The sequence below is a fragment of the Bombyx mori genome, chromosome 4 (genome assembly GCF_030269925.1).
Source record: "Bombyx mori chromosome 4, ASM3026992v2".
Classification (NCBI taxonomy): domain Eukaryota; kingdom Metazoa; phylum Arthropoda; class Insecta; order Lepidoptera; family Bombycidae; genus Bombyx; species Bombyx mori.
This window is the reverse complement of record NC_085110.1, coordinates 13380039-13395202: the sequence shown is the minus strand read 5'-3', so window position 1 is coordinate 13395202 and position 15164 is coordinate 13380039. Positions and strand designations below refer to the sequence as shown.

At 34.4% G+C, this 15164-nt stretch overlaps 2 protein-coding genes across 8 annotated transcripts; one reads left to right on the top strand and one right to left on the bottom strand.

The window, feature by feature from the left end:
* Positions 1-3159: 3159 nt before the first annotated feature.
* Positions 3160-5341, top strand: LOC101745104 (probable alpha-aspartyl dipeptidase). 4 transcript variants are annotated; one of them, XM_062668328.1, is made up of 4 exons: positions 3160-3177; positions 3991-4458; positions 4538-5101; positions 5195-5341. In XM_062668328.1, exons 2-4 carry the CDS (start codon positions 4358-4360, stop codon positions 5256-5258), a joined length of 729 nt encoding a protein of 242 aa, XP_062524312.1. In that variant the 5' UTR covers positions 3160-3177; positions 3991-4357; the 3' UTR covers positions 5259-5341. The 4 variants fall into 4 exon arrangements, with proteins under 4 accessions (XP_062524312.1, XP_062524310.1, XP_062524311.1 ...); XM_062668326.1 differs by having other exon boundaries at positions 3168-3186; XM_062668327.1 differs by lacking the exon at positions 3160-3177 and adding an exon at positions 3283-3299.
* Positions 5294-14797, bottom strand: LOC101744864 (zinc finger CCCH domain-containing protein 13). 4 transcript variants are annotated; one of them, XM_062668323.1, is made up of 10 exons: positions 14536-14797; positions 13846-14436; positions 9142-10403; positions 8884-9047; positions 8247-8328; positions 7431-7642; positions 6984-7070; positions 6407-6527; positions 5981-6318; positions 5294-5806 (listed from the first exon to the last, which is right to left on the bottom strand). In XM_062668323.1, exons 2-10 carry the CDS (start codon positions 14403-14405, stop codon positions 5591-5593), a joined length of 3042 nt encoding a protein of 1013 aa, XP_062524307.1. In that variant the 5' UTR covers positions 14406-14436; positions 14536-14797; the 3' UTR covers positions 5294-5590. The 4 variants fall into 4 exon arrangements, with proteins under 4 accessions (XP_062524307.1, XP_062524309.1, XP_062524308.1 ...); XM_062668325.1 differs by having other exon boundaries at positions 9142-10355; XM_062668324.1 differs by having other exon boundaries at positions 14652-14769.
* Between the last annotated feature and the right edge of the window lie 367 nt (positions 14798-15164).

Genomic DNA, 15164 nt, shown 5'->3' with positions numbered 1-15164 from the left:
AAGTTTTTGAGCTCTGGTAACCACTTAACACCAACTGGGCCGTGAGCTTGTCCAGTCACCTTGAGATATAAGTTCTAAGGTCTCAGCATAATTACAACGGCTGCCCCACCCTTCAAACCGAAACGCATTACTGCTTCTCGGCAGAAATAGGCGGGGTGGTGGTACCGTACCTACCTACTCATCCAGACTCATAAGACGTCCTACCACGAGTACTCACTAGAGGTCCACTGTTTTTATACTTATTTAATACCTATTTCTGAAGATTTTATAGTTTACACATCTGAGTTTCGCAACCATAGACTTTGAAAATTGTGGCCCAAGTTGCAGTGGCAATAAAATAAAAAACTTTGTCCATTTAAAATATTTTGATCTATATGAATTTAAAACATTTAATATACGTAGTACCTATTAAACTAATATGTGATTTAAAAGTCGGTTTTAGTGTTGAAAGACCCCGAAACGTGTAGACCGATTTTGATATAATTTTCAAAGAAACTTCAGCTTCAATTGGCTTAACGGGTGGGTTATTACGAGGGCGGCACTGAAATTTGCGGGAATTAACGAAGTGACACAACATTACTATTTAAAAATGTATTTATTGCTTTTCGAAGTATTCTCCGCGAAATTTGACACATTTTTCCATACGATGGAACCAATCATTGAAGCAACCATTCCATTCGGAAGTTGGGGTCTCCAAATGGCCGTTTTGTAGGCGTCCACAGCTTCTTCAGGTGATGAAAATCTCTGTCCACGCAATTTATTCTTTATTTTAGGGAAAGTATAGAAATCATTAGGGCTTAGGTCGGGGCTGTACGGCGGATGGTCTAATAATTCTATGTTTTCTTGCTCTAAAAACTCTTTTGTTCTGTGCGCGGTGTGAGAACTAGCATTGTCGTGATGGAGGATGATGCGGCGGTTGCAGTTCTCTTTACGGAGTTCAGAAACGACCTGTGGCAAACAAATGCTAGCATACCATTCTGCATTAACCGTTCTTTGTCCCTCAAGAAGAATTGTCGTAACATGGCCGGTTTTGGAGACAAACGTGGCCACCATTTTTTTTGCAACACCCCGTGAACGAACAATTTTTGTTGGCTTTAACTCATTTTTGAACACCCAAACTCGTGACTGGTTTTTTGTTTCGGGTTCGTACGCGTAGGTATATCCAGGATTCGTCACCTGATACAATGTTGTATACAGCATTTGAGGATCCTGCGTGGAATCTTTCGAGAGTTCTGACGCACCAAGTAACGCGAGCCGCTTTTTGCTCTTCACAGAGCGAATGCGGTATCCATCGGGAAAACAACTTTTTTACACCTAATTGTTCATGCAAGATTATTTGTATTTGACTCATACCAATGTCTAAAGTTGCCTGAATTTCGCGGTATGTCACATGTCGATCTTCCTCAATCAGCTTACGCACAGCATCAACGTTTTCTTGGGTGACTGCAGTTTTTGGACGACCTTGACGGGGATCATCACTGAGCTTGACACGTCCATGTTGAAACTCAGCAAACCAGCGATAAATTGTGGTTTTGGATGGGGCTTCATTACCAAATGCAGAAATCATCCGGTCAACACACTGTTTTTGTGTTAAACCACTTCGAAAGTCATAATAAATCATCGCTCTTGAATTTTCTCGAGTCAATTCCATTTTCTCAACGACTAAACAAGTTTGACAAAACCTCGTGACAAGACCGAGAATCTTTTTTTAAATAAATAAATGGTATTCGATTTTTAAAACCAAGGATATTTCAATTAAAAAAATTTTAATATGACAGAAACAGTGGAAATATTCCATTCCCGATACTTTTAGTGCAGCCTCTGTATAATATTAAGTTTGGTCGCGACAGGCCAATGTCAATTGAAAAACCAGCCAGCAAATCGAGTAGATATTATCTAGTTGTTTAAAGAAAAAATACAAGTTAAAATACAATTATTATATTAATAGACCACGTAGGTAGTTTAAAACCGTCGGCTATGGTTTTGACGGAGTTTTGAGTTTCCAATAGATAGAATTATGTAGTTAAATCCATACATAATAAAATACAGCTTAAGAAGAAACGTGAGGAGTGGAGTTGAGTTGAATTGGTTTATTTAATTCAGTTAATTTTTCATAAAGTTTAATTTGTAAAAACGGTGGCTTAAATTCATAGAGTGGAAAAATGATATCATCCAGCCATTTTGACCAGATGCGATTTATGACTAAGTATTTAGTCTTTGCTGGCTTCTAGAGTTCTCACCAAACATTCACTGGAATCAAAGTAAATTCCTACCATTTTAAGGAGATGTAATTTAATTTTTGCGCATCATAATAATTAGTACTAGGTACTTCATTACATTTTTTCCTATCTAAGCTGATAGCCTTGAGAGGCTATTTCAGCGTAACCTTATCTAGTACGTGAGCCCACGGGGCTCAAACCTGACGACGTTGCTAACACGAACCCTAGCAAGAGCCATGCTCCGCAGAATCTACCACCGGATCGGAAACGCAACCCACTGAGAAGATCCGGCGAGAAACTCAGTGGGCTGTGTCTATGGGTTAATTCGCTCGCCGAGCTCTTTGTCGCAAGCGAAGGGTTCAACGAGAACGATGACCAGTGCTTGAAGTGCCTAAAAGCCCGTTAGTTGATCGGGAGAATCCGAAATGACGTGTTTTGAGCGACGTTGACTGCTTTCCATTCCGTCCGCCGGATCGGGAATGGATCCGGCGATAGCTTAGTTTTTTACACTTTGTAAAAAATATCGGGTCTGGTATCGTGTAGCGTTTATCGATAGCTCCATCCCTATCAATTTCTCCGACTCTGCTATGACCTTGTATGTGCGTAAGCGTCGTATTTTTATATTGTGTATATAATGTAAAAAAGTCGCTCGTTCAAGTTTCAACAGGAGATGTCATCGAGAAAATAAAGAAATGGAAACAGTATATATAGTAAAACCGACACTAATTGAAAAATATATGACAATTAGGTTACGTTCCTTTTGCCTGCTGTTAATCAAATAGAGAAAACAATAAAATCGTTGAACTTGAAGTAGGTAGGTAGGTAATATTAAGTGTATAATCTATGGGTAGGTACATAAATATGAGGATAAAAAATATGAGGACTTTTTAACGGGAAAGCGAGGAGAGGAGTTGTGTGATTTATTTTGTCTACTCAGTGTTTCTTCAGGTTTAAATGTGTAATAACGGTAGTTTATTAACTGTTTAATATCTGTGAAAATGCACAAATGTAGGAAAATGAAACAAAGCCGCTGGACGTAGCTTCTCGGGATTCTCCAAAAAGTCCACTGAAAACGTCTAAGTAAATGACCACCATTTTACCGAGATTATATTTCATCTCATATCATCTCATTTCGTGCCATACCATGTTTTATATTTATCAACTACATTTAATTTCACTTCATATTATCATTTTCCATAAAAATAAGAATTTAAATTAAAATAAGTCGACCTAAAGGTTTTAGTTACCAGGTCATAAATAAAAGGTCATCTCTTAAAAAAAAACATATGAAAGACTTTTGTGTATAATCTATGGACTTTTTGGCGGGAACACGAGAAGTGAAGTTGTGTGATTTGTTTTATTTTATCTATTTAGTGTTTCTTTAAGTTGAAATGTGTAATAGCGGTGGTTTATTAACTGTTTAATATCTGTGAATGTGCACAAATGTGGGAAAATAAAACAAAGCCGGTGGACGTAACTTCTCGGGATCCTTCAAAAAGTCCACTGAAAAAATCTCTGTACATGACCACTATTTTATTGAGATTATATTCCATCCCATATCATCTCATCTCATTTCATTTAACTTCATCCCAGTTGATTAATGTCTCAAATTAATCATCTTCATTTCATTTGATTTCACTCCATATTATAATTTTTCATAAAAATAAGAATATAAATTAAAATAAGACATGACTTAAAGGTCTTAGTTACCGGGACATAAAATCCCTTAAAAAAATACATATGAAAAAAATAAATATTTCTGTGCTTCCAGGAGTTCCAGGTATATAAGAGGACTTGATATTTCTGTAGTTTTTAGATACAATTTAAGTAACAAATTAATTATAAAGAAAAAGTACCATAAAGGAACTTGCTAACAGTGTATAATAACTCTCAAAATTTAGTTTAGAAGTTGATTTTCAAGGCATACAGAAATTTGTGTTTAAAAACTTCTCTTGTTAAAACTACATTAAGTATGGTACTATAAATTGAAATAACTTATCATAATAATAGCGATAAGTGATAACAAGGCCTGTCACATTTAAATCGAATGTCATTCTTAACCCAACATTAACAATCAGTTCTCTGAACTACTCACTTATCCTCTTAACTGCAAAAAAACATACTCAAACTCTTCCATTATGGCATCTCGTCGTCAAGCACTTTTGCTGTCATCATCCAACTGCCATGGATACAATCTTTTAGAATTTGCCAAAGCGGAAATCTCCAGTTTCCTCCAAAGGTAGGCGTTAAATATGATAAATACTTACTTTAAATATCTTTGTACAGAGCTATCTACATGTAATTTATTGAATTTACAGGAACAATGTCAAGGATTTAATATTCATTCCTTATGCTCAAAATGACTTTGATGGCTATACTACTAAAATAAAGAATGTTATAGATCAATGGGGATTCACAGTCACTGGTCTGCACACATATCCTAAGCCAGAAACTGCTATTAGTGAATCTAAAGCTATCTTTATTGGGGGTGGAAATACTTTTTTACTTTTGAAAAGATTGTACAAAAATAACTTAGTCCAATTAATGAAAAGTAAAATTGATGATGGTAGTTTAATATACATTGGAAGCAGTGCGGGAACAAATGTAGCAACAAAAAGTATTCATACAACAAATGATATGCCAATAATTTATCCACCAAGTTTTGAAGCAATTGGCATAGTTCCATTCAACATTAATCCTCATTATATTGATAAAGTTGAAAATGAAGAACATAAAGGAGAGACAAGAGACCAAAGAATAGCTGAATATCTGGAGATGCAACATGCAGCTCCAGTGTTAGGACTGAAAGAGGGTGCAATATTGCATGTTGATGGTTCAAAACTTATCTTAAAAGGTGTAAATGGAGCAGTATTATTTAGTAGGTAAGTGTAATCCTATCTCTACATGTGTGGATGGCTTAGTGCCAAAATATAATTATTCCCATGGCCTTTATAAAATTACTTCAAAATTTTCAGGAGTCAAAAGAAAAGTGAATATAATGTGGGAGCAGATTTATCTTTTTTATTAAATGAAATTTAATGAACCTGTTTTCTTTTTTTTAAATAAAACACAAATTGATAACTTTATCATGTTTATCATGAATTTATCATGTTTATCATGAATTTTGTTTTTTTTTACTACAGTAAGAGTTTAAAGAATAATTAATCTTATAAAATGATTGGAGTTCTGCATAGATAGAAGTTATAAGTACCACCACACGTTCAACTTAGTGAGTTTTCATTGCACTTTCACAGTTAACAATTGTTTAGGATTCACAAGCTTTTTAATGAACCTTGTGTTTTAAACTGTCCTTTATTTTAATTTGTGATCAACACATCTGAAATATTCATTAAAATATCTTTCAATCCATATTAACCAGAGACAGGAGCCCGCATCAAGAGAGCTTTAGCAGCCTCAAACAGTGAAGGCTGTGGTGTAACACGAGACTGTCCAGTTCGTTCTGTTGCTGGCAAGTGACATAAATAACGGCGTAACGCCAAATCGCGCCTTGCACTCAGACCTCTGGTAATCTCGCATCCTGATCCAAACAAAACAGCACGTTGACGTTTCCTCTTTTCCATAGCCACCTGAAAATCAATTTCATAAATGTTCTATAAACAAAAATGTTGTTCAAAGATAACTTTCATTTGAATTGAAATTTGATTTCATTCAAGAGGCTAATTATCTATAGTGTAAAGAAATACACTTCTAACTTTAACAAAAGACTAAATATAATGACTACTAAAACTAAATAAAATTACCTGTATAGAAGCTACTGGATGTAAAATCTGAATATCTGAAATATCTTCAAGCTTTCTTGTTTGGATATCATGACAACCATTCTCTTGCACCAAGTTTTCAGATTTTTCGCATTTCTGATCTTGAGCAGTCTTCTCAGCTTGGAGTAATTCTTTGTTGTTTTTTAATATATCGCTCACCAAATCTTTACCAGCCAAATGTACAGAAAGACCTACTCGTGCAAGTACCCTCTCTGGTCGCCAGCGCTCACGCGCTCCGCTTGTAGGCGTTGTTTGTTCCCGACGCCGCACATCCGCTACTAAGCTTGCCCAATCGACGCCAAGTGCGTCACCTAATCCTGCTAAAAAAATCCATTATTACTTGCATATACTAGATATTTCTTAGATTATAGAACTCAAAAATTTATTCTTTTGGTTTTCTTAAAATACCTCTTGTTTTTTCCTCTTCCAGTTCTCCATCAGATATTTCCTCAAAGTCTAAGTTTGCAACATCTTCATCATCTTTGTTATCTTGTATTTCTTTTTCGTCTCCAACAGCACTTGCATCCTGCTGTATAATATTTTTAATCGCTTTTATTAGCTTCAGCGTATGTATGTATGTTTGAACATGATTTTGACCCCTTTCAAAACGTCGGAGTAACTCGAAATTTGGTATACTTATTAAGGACCGATGACAATTCAAAATTAAAAAAAAATCTTACACTATTTTTAATTCAAATTTATTAAAATTTATTTTATATTTTTTAATTGGATTTTCTATAAAAGCATATTTTGTTAGTTTTTTTAAACTATTATTTATTTTTATATTAACATCAAAATTTAAGTCACCACTTTTGTGAACAATAAATGTGAAGAAAACACGAGATTCTGCATAGGAAATATTAAGAATATCTTTTTAAGAATGTAAGTAATTCGCTGTCTTCGGATAATATTGTGTAATGTCTATGAACTTAGGTTACAATGCAATAAAAAAATTAACATTAAATATCTATGTAAAAGTACTTACCTCGGACACTTTTTCTATACTTTCAGGCTTTATTGCCACTTCTTCAGACAGGTTTTGAGTTTCTTCTTCATTATTTTGATCCATCATCTGTTATACAATTATTAGTAGTAATGTGACAATTTTTAATTACTATCAAGTTTTTTTTTGTTGCTTAGATGGGTGGACGAGCTCATAGCCCACCTGGTGCTAAGTTGTTACTGGAACCCATAAACATACGTACGTACAACGTAAATGCCGCCACCTACCTTGCGATATGATGTCTAATGTATCAGTATAGTTAGAACGCCTGCCCACCCTTCATTCAAACCAAAACGCATTACTGCTTCACGACAGAAATAGGCGATTTGATGGTACCTACCCGTGCGGACTCACAAGAGATCCTGCCACCAGTAATAGATACGACAGTAGCTCAGCTTTCCTCCGAGTGTGCAATGGGTTTTTACTTACATCTTCTCTATTTAATATATCATCAGGATCATCACTGATTTCACTAAGATCATCGGGTATTGGTTTTTCTTCAATTTCCGTTTCTTGACGAGTAGACGCTGTAGAAGTTTGAGGATGACCGGTATCTTTCGAACTTTGATCAGGTTCATTTCGAACATTTCGACGTTTGTCACCGCGATCGACATCTAATCTCATGCCTCGACCATACTCATCTAAAAAATGTAATAACATGTTTTGTATAATTAACTTAAAAAATAAACTTTTGGGTCAGTGTCGAAATATTTATTTAAAGAATATAATATGAAACCCTTTGAACTGATACAGACACTACTTCTCTATCTTCTTTCGGTAATGACAATTCACCATTGTTTTTCCCACTAAACTTAATTCTTTAGACTTGTGCAGGTCATGCTTGAAGCCAGAATCAATAAGTGTATCAAGAGTCTGCCTATTTCTACCGCAAAGTAATCATGTTCTTCATTTTGAAGAGTAAGACAGCTGTTGTATTGACAATGGTGAGACTTCTTTCTGAAGGTAGATAGTTATGCTCATGATATGGACTACAGTGATCTCTTAACATATACACAAGGACAGTGAGCTTATTCAGCCATATATTCCAGTCCAGTGTACTTATATTCATACAAATATGTTATGGTTAGATTTTGTAATAGGTACATTTTTTTCTAATAATCGTAATAATTTTGTATCTAATACACAATACATTACAGCTATGGACTTTGGTAAACCAGATAGGCATTGAACTGTTAATTTACCCAAATTGGAAATTACAATGTATTATTTTCTAATTAATCTAACCATGTATTCGACCACGATGTTGACCAGGATGACCTCTATGGTGCCAATTATCTTCTGGATCTTTATCACCCCATTCTCTCATCTAAAAAGAGTACAGGATAATTTTACTGTTTATAGAAATTATTTATCAAGAATCTAGCAAAACAACATGAATATATTTATAAAAACAATTATAAAAAAACTCAATTACTTTAATTTACTAAGTAAATAAGCACATACCATAATGAGGATAGGGGCAGCCCAGGAATAAATGGGATAAAATTAAACAGGAAGCGGTTTTATTATAATCAACTAGTTCATTCTGATTGGGCTGGTTATACCAACTCACCTGTGGCAAAAAGAAGATATGGGAAGAAAAGGGAATGGAATGGAATAGGAAATCTACAGGGAACAATTAATGCAATATTTATATTTTGTTTTGATTGCTTTTATAATAAGCATAATATACACCAGAACCTGTAAAAAATCAGTCAACAAAATGAAGTAGTAATAGAATGTAGTAGTAGTAGTAACCTCCAAGTATGCTATTGTTTCGAGTTAACATAACCATCTTTTTAATTATAGTTGAAGATTAGAATTTGCTAGTCTCTTTGATCGTTTAGGAATATGGAGATGATAGGTACATAAGAAAACTAACCTGAGAATCATGAATAGGCCAGTGTCTATCTCGACCCCAGTCGCCGCTGGCATGATAATCTTCATTGTCCCAATCTTTTCGATGCATGTATGCACGTTCACGATCAAGAGAGCCTGAACGTCCTTCCCAAGAACGATCTCGATGTGGTCGTCTTTCATTATAACCTAAAAAGAATATTTAAACATTGTTAATAATTAAGCTAATAAAAATTATGTATTTAATGAATTGTAATTTTTCGAGTTGTAAATTAATACATACACATTTCAACATCTCTGTGATCTCCCATATGTTCATTATAGATTCTATCATCTTCTTCAGGAAATCCTCTCGGCGGACCAGCAATTTCATATGGCGCTTCATAGTGTCTTTCTCGCCCTTGTGCACCATAGCCAGGTGACCGATCGTCATCTCTAGTAACGCCATCATAACGATCGTTAACTCTATCATAATGGTCAATGCCATGATCATCATATTGTCTGTCAATACCCATACTGTATTCACCCTGTTCTCTGTCATTGCTGCCCAAGCGATCTCGTTTACTAGACCGCTCTCTCTCAAGTCGTTCTGGCTTCCTACCTCCGCGTTCAGAATGTGTATCTTGTCTATCTTTTGATGTATTCGAGTTTTTATCTGATTCCAGAGTTCTATTTGAAATGGCAGCTAGTGCAGCTAGACGTTCTTCAGGTCTTGGAAGAAGTCTCTCCATCGGTTTATTTGGTTTTTCTAAACCTTTATCACCTGTACTTCTTCCTCCAAGACCTCGTTCACGACCCCTTCTTTTACTATCATCCCGTTTAACCTCTTTTCGCTCGCGACCCCTATCTTTACGATCGTGCCTGTCTTTATCATCATATTTTTCTTTTCTTCTCTCTAAGGATCTATCTTTATGATCACGACCTCTCTCCCTATCACGACTAGTAGACCGTTTTCGATGTCTATCAGGACTGCCATCTCTGCGGGATTGCTTTTTGGGTGACACAGGCCTGCCTCTCTCAGGACTCTCCCTTTTTCTATTATCCTTTGCATTTTGTCTAGGAGATCTCGAACGACCTTTTCGTGGAGTTCTACTACGTGCTCTGTTTCTGTCTCTTTCTTTTTCTCTATCCTTATCTCTATCTTTTTCTCTTTCTTTCTCTTTATTACGTTCTCGTTCTTTTTCTTTATCCCTAAAATGTGGAGACACACTTCTATTCCTATCTCTTCTTAAGGGTGATTTACTGTGTTTAGACGAACTTTTAATAAGTGTCTTGGATGTTATGGGTGGAGTACCACCAGACTTTTTACCTGGAGATAGTGACTTTTTTCCTATGGGAGTTTTAGAAGTTGATTTCTTTTTGGAACTATCACTCTTTTTTATTAATCTATCATCTTTTTTTGTAATATTTTTTTTAACATCACTTTTATCTTTTTTGGACAGTTCACTCTTCACATTGTATTTCTTTTTTGTTGGTATGTTTCCATCTGAAGAAGAACTGGAATTTCGTTTAAGTTTTCCTTTTTTAGTTTTCCTTCTAGTTTCCCTAAAATTATTTAACATTATCATAATAATCTAAAAGAATGTATAATAACCCTTTTTATATTATGTAAATAAATCAATAATGCACGTAATATACAGTATGCAATTATTGCCTTATAAAACTAAGATTTCATTTTCAATATTATTACCAGTTGTTTCCTATTTCATCTCCTTTGGAATCTATAATTGAAGCTTACTTTTGCAAAACTAGAACTCATATTTTTTTTAATTTTTAACTCACCTATTTATTTTCAATTATTTACTGTTGCTACACAGTAGGGCCTGCCAACTCTAATAAAAAACACTATCTTATCAGAGCTCCAACACTAGGTTGTAGGTTGTTTTCACATTGTTTGTGTCTATTACTTAAAGGGAACGAAAACAAGGTTTTAAGTGGGAGTATGAGTAATAGAAACTGAGTAAAAGATTAAAGGCGTCATGGTCTAAAGAATAGGAGGCCCAGTGCATTCACATTGAGTGATGTGACTGTCCTTGTGTTTGAAACCTGCAGGCAGTCCCAATTTTTCCAATAAAATATGTTGTTAACAAATGTCCAAGAATAGCTTCCACGATGATGGAATAACATCTATACTAATATTATAAAGAGGAAATATTTGTTTGTTTGTTTGTATTGAATAGGCTCCGAAACTAATGAACCGATTTGAAAAATTCTTTCACTGTTTGGAAGATACACTATTCCCGAATGACATAGGCTTTAATATTTTTTGAAAAAATTAGGGATCCTTATTAAAACTCCAATAATGTAACACAAGGTGTAACAAAATTACCTAAAATATTCTTTAAATTGCGTGCCCTGCGAAAACCATTGATGGTAGAATAAAATAGTGTACTACGACTTTGTAGAACACATTGTTATTTACAAAAAGTGTCGCGACAGCATATGTCTAACTATTATAATTATGCTGCAATAAGTGTTCTTTTATTTTAAAAAATAAAACGTCAAATATTGTTGAAATTTTTGTTTAAGACCCGAGGGGAGCCGGAGCGGACTGCTTGTTGTGTAATAAAAACGAAACTTACAAAATTTATAATTTGCATAAATACTGGTGTCTTGTGGCCACTTAATATCAGGTGGACTGTGAGATGTATCACCCATCAAAGCAATAAAAGAAAAAAGTGAGCAATAACTCAGTATCATCATACCCAGTGATGCAACAATGATGGGACTCAAATATGTTAATTCAATCTTAACACATAGGTCAACAAGAAGGTATCAAATTGAAAAAATTGTATATAAACCAATTAATTGTGTAGTAAAATAATACCTAGACAAATTTATAATACAAGTAAAAAGTAATCAGTGGTTGTAGGGCACAATGAGCTTTATGGTTAGGTGCTACCATCTTGCTTATTTCTGCTGTAAAGTATTTGTGAGTTCCACACAATGTCATAGAGAAAAAAGGTTAAAATATGGATGAAAAAAATATCTACAACTAGCAAGGCCTCAAAAAGCTAGAGCTGAAATATTAATCTCAAAGCTTAGTACTCTCAACAAATGCATTAATATAATAATAATAAATTCAGTATAAATTTTACACTCTCTCACTGCTCTAATAAAAATGAAAAATATAGAAATTATGCATATCATGTTATGTATAGGCATAGAGCAGGGGTCTCCAAATGGCAGACCACGGACTACATCCAGACTGCCAACCCATTTTGTGCTGATTGCGCGAACACAGCAACTTCCAGTACAGAGTACGGAAGTTTCCAGTGAAGAGTTCCACATAAAATTTGTGTATGGTGGTAAACATTCAGAACTACAAAACTCAAACTACTTACTTTGTTTGGGTCAATATATGTTTGTTTTTTTTTTTTTTTCCTACCTATGCTGATTGCCTTGAGAGGCTATTTCAGCTTCGCCCTAACGTTTGTAAGTGAGCTCGCGGGGCTCAACAGGAGAGTTGCTAACACTGACCCTAGCAAGAGCAGTGCTTCGCAGAATCTACCACCGGATCGGAAACGCGACCCACTGAGAAGATCCGGCGAGAAACTCAGTGGGCTGTGTCTATGGGTTAGTTCACTCGTCGAGCCCTTCGTCGCAAGCGACGGGTTCGACGAGGATGGTGACCGGTATGTTTGTAAAGCAGCATTTTCGAAGATGAAATTCATTAAGAATAAATTTCGATCTCAACTTACTGATGAATATTTCCAGGACAATGGCTTGCACTATTTTACTCCCAAACTTCATACAGATAGTCCACAACAAAATATGTCATTTTCATCATTGATATTTAAAATAAAATACTATTTTTATTCCCATGATTACTTTTGTTTAATAATAATTTTTTCTATAAAATGTAGTGCTGACAACGATTGTCATTTCATTTCATTAAACAAACCCGAGAGAAACTAATTGGTGACCGCTGGCAAATGGATTCAAATCATAATATTTAAATATTTAAAAAAAGTCAATTATTAAGCATAACTTGCCATTAAAAATTTAAACCACTAAGAATTAACAGCAGTGTTTTAATACTGATCCCTTTTTTAACTAAAAGAGAATACTTATCTAAATTGTATGGACTTAATAAAAAAAATTGCTACTGTACTTTTTTACACTTAATCCTGTAATTTCATGCTGAATAATCTAAAATATGCGGATTCATTTATGGTTTCAGTCACACTGTCTATTAGGTGAAGACCTTATACATTTTCAGGACAGTTCTGTTCATTTTATATTTCATTAACCGTACCTTTCATTTATTTAAAGTGTATATTACAATTTCACTTTTTTGCTTAGCAAACAATTAAGTGAAAGTCAAATAAGATTAGTCTTTAGCAGAGAAATAGCTATAAATGGAAGAATCACATATGATCTCTAATAAAATCTTCTGAAGTCACTGAATTTAGAACAAATTATAATGTGAGTTACAATAACAATAGATCAAAATTATACTTCAAAAAAATGTGTTATGTCTTCACTTTTAAATGTTTTATTTAATGTCCTTCCATAAAATGAGTTTAACCTTTTTTTTTTATTAAAAATCACATACTTAAAATGATAAATTATTGTGCCTGTTATATTGTAAAAAGCAGCATTTGGAGAGATAACCAATCAGTTTGGCAATATGCCACTAAAATACATTGCTGCTTCACTTAAGCAGTTAATGTCCATGCCGAAACACAAAAAGAAGGGTGAGGCCAAAGGAATAGTATGCAACTTTAGTTTTAACTGAATTTTGACCACTTCATAACATATAGTCAATTTTTAACATTTATTTAGTCATTAATGTAGCTTTTAACAATATATGACTCTTGAAATTTCACCATAATCTTTGCTGATGAGTTTTATATGGTTAGTTCTAATGTTGATCAATACTTAAATAAAGTAGCTCCATCTTTCATTTGTATATTTAATTTGTAGAACACAGAATTAGACATGTCATGTGGGATAATTAATATTTCACAATGGTGAGACTTACCTTCCAGATGAAGATGACGATGTGCTGCCGTCTGATGAAGACGACGAAACACTCGAAGAACTAGAGCTTCTAGATGAAGACGTACTGGACACGACTTTTTTTTTATCTTTTCGCATGTCTTTGTTTGAATCCATTTTCATCTGTAATTCTAGTTCACGCTGCAACTGCTGTCTTCGTTTTTCGAGGACATCTGTGTCTGCATACTCTAAGTCATTTTGGTCCCAGTTATCGATTTCTCCTTCGGGGCTTTGACCTGACCGCACTATAACAGTAGAATGCAATCTAGTCTTCCCATCATCCTTCACTAAACGTTTCTGATCATTGTCTTTATGAGCTGCGCGTTGTTTAGAAGGACTGATAAGAGTATGCGTAGAAGCAAATTTACAACTTTTGCCGTAAGCACAGCTGCCGTGTTGGGCCCACTGTCTACAATGTTCAGTTGTTTTTTTAGCACTTGATGATTTCTTAGTACCGAGCCGATCAAACACACTAGGTCTAATAGAGAGATCTTTCGTTTTCGGCAATTCAACAGATATTTTTCTTTTTCCTTGTTTTGACATTATAGTAGAAATACATTTGTATCACATTAAACTAAAAAAAAAGAACTAAAAAATAATCTTCTCTAACCGGCACGGTGAAGTCAAGTAAATTAAAGGTTTTATATTTTTTACAAAAAGGAATTGTACAAACATTTATTTATGGTCTATTATCTATGACAAACGCTATTATTTGGAGCGATTTTTTTCTACTAGTTTCTCTTAGTAGGCAAGCGGAATGTAGTTCTCGTTACATAAATTAATATTTACTTAAATCTTTGTTTAACAACACGTTTGCATGCAGTACGGCAATGGATGGCCATAATTCCTAACATAGCTTACAAGTTACAATCAGCTTACATCTCAAACTCAAATAATAAGCGTATTATCTATGATAGCTTACAAGGCCCAAGGCAAAAGCAGAAGCGCTTTTACACGTGGAGTAGATAGGTAGGGCTCACTAAATTTGGCCCCTCGTTTTTTGATTTTTGGATTTTTTTTATTTTTAATTATTTGTTCGTCGTTTGTTCGTTAATTTTCGAATGTAAAAATTGTTTGTTCGTCTTTTAATTATTTATAATTAATTAAACAAATGATCTCCCTTAAGTTGGGCCCCCCCTTACTAGATATCTTTATTTTCATCGCTCAGATTAATTAATTTTGATCAGTTACATTATTAAGCCGCACAAACTAATACTTAAATTAGTTATCTCACAAGTGTGTATAATCTATAGATACTTAAAATTTATGGTATAATCGGATCTATTCCGTTCTTTAATCTAT

Excerpts from the sequence above, each read along its gene's own strand:
- LOC101744864 (XM_062668323.1), bottom strand. The coding sequence starts at position 14,405 with ATGTCAAAACAAGGAAAAAGAAAAATATCTGTTGAATTGCCGAAAACG. Across the intron at positions 9,048-9,141 it reads TCACAGAGATGTTGAAATGT|GTTATAATGAAAGACGACCA; the intron begins GTATGTATTAAT and ends TATTCTTTTTAG. Across the intron at positions 7,071-7,430 it reads ATATATTAAATAGAGAAGAT|ATGATGGATCAAAATAATGA; the intron begins GTAAGTAAAAAC and ends ATTGTATAACAG.
- LOC101745104 (XM_062668328.1), top strand. The coding sequence starts at position 4,358 with ATGGCATCTCGTCGTCAAGCACTTTTGCTGTCATCATCCAACTGCCAT. Across the intron at positions 4,459-4,537 it reads ATCTCCAGTTTCCTCCAAAG|GAACAATGTCAAGGATTTAA; the intron begins GTAGGCGTTAAA and ends TTGAATTTACAG. Across the intron at positions 5,102-5,194 it reads GGAGCAGTATTATTTAGTAG|GAGTCAAAAGAAAAGTGAAT; the intron begins GTAAGTGTAATC and ends CAAAATTTTCAG.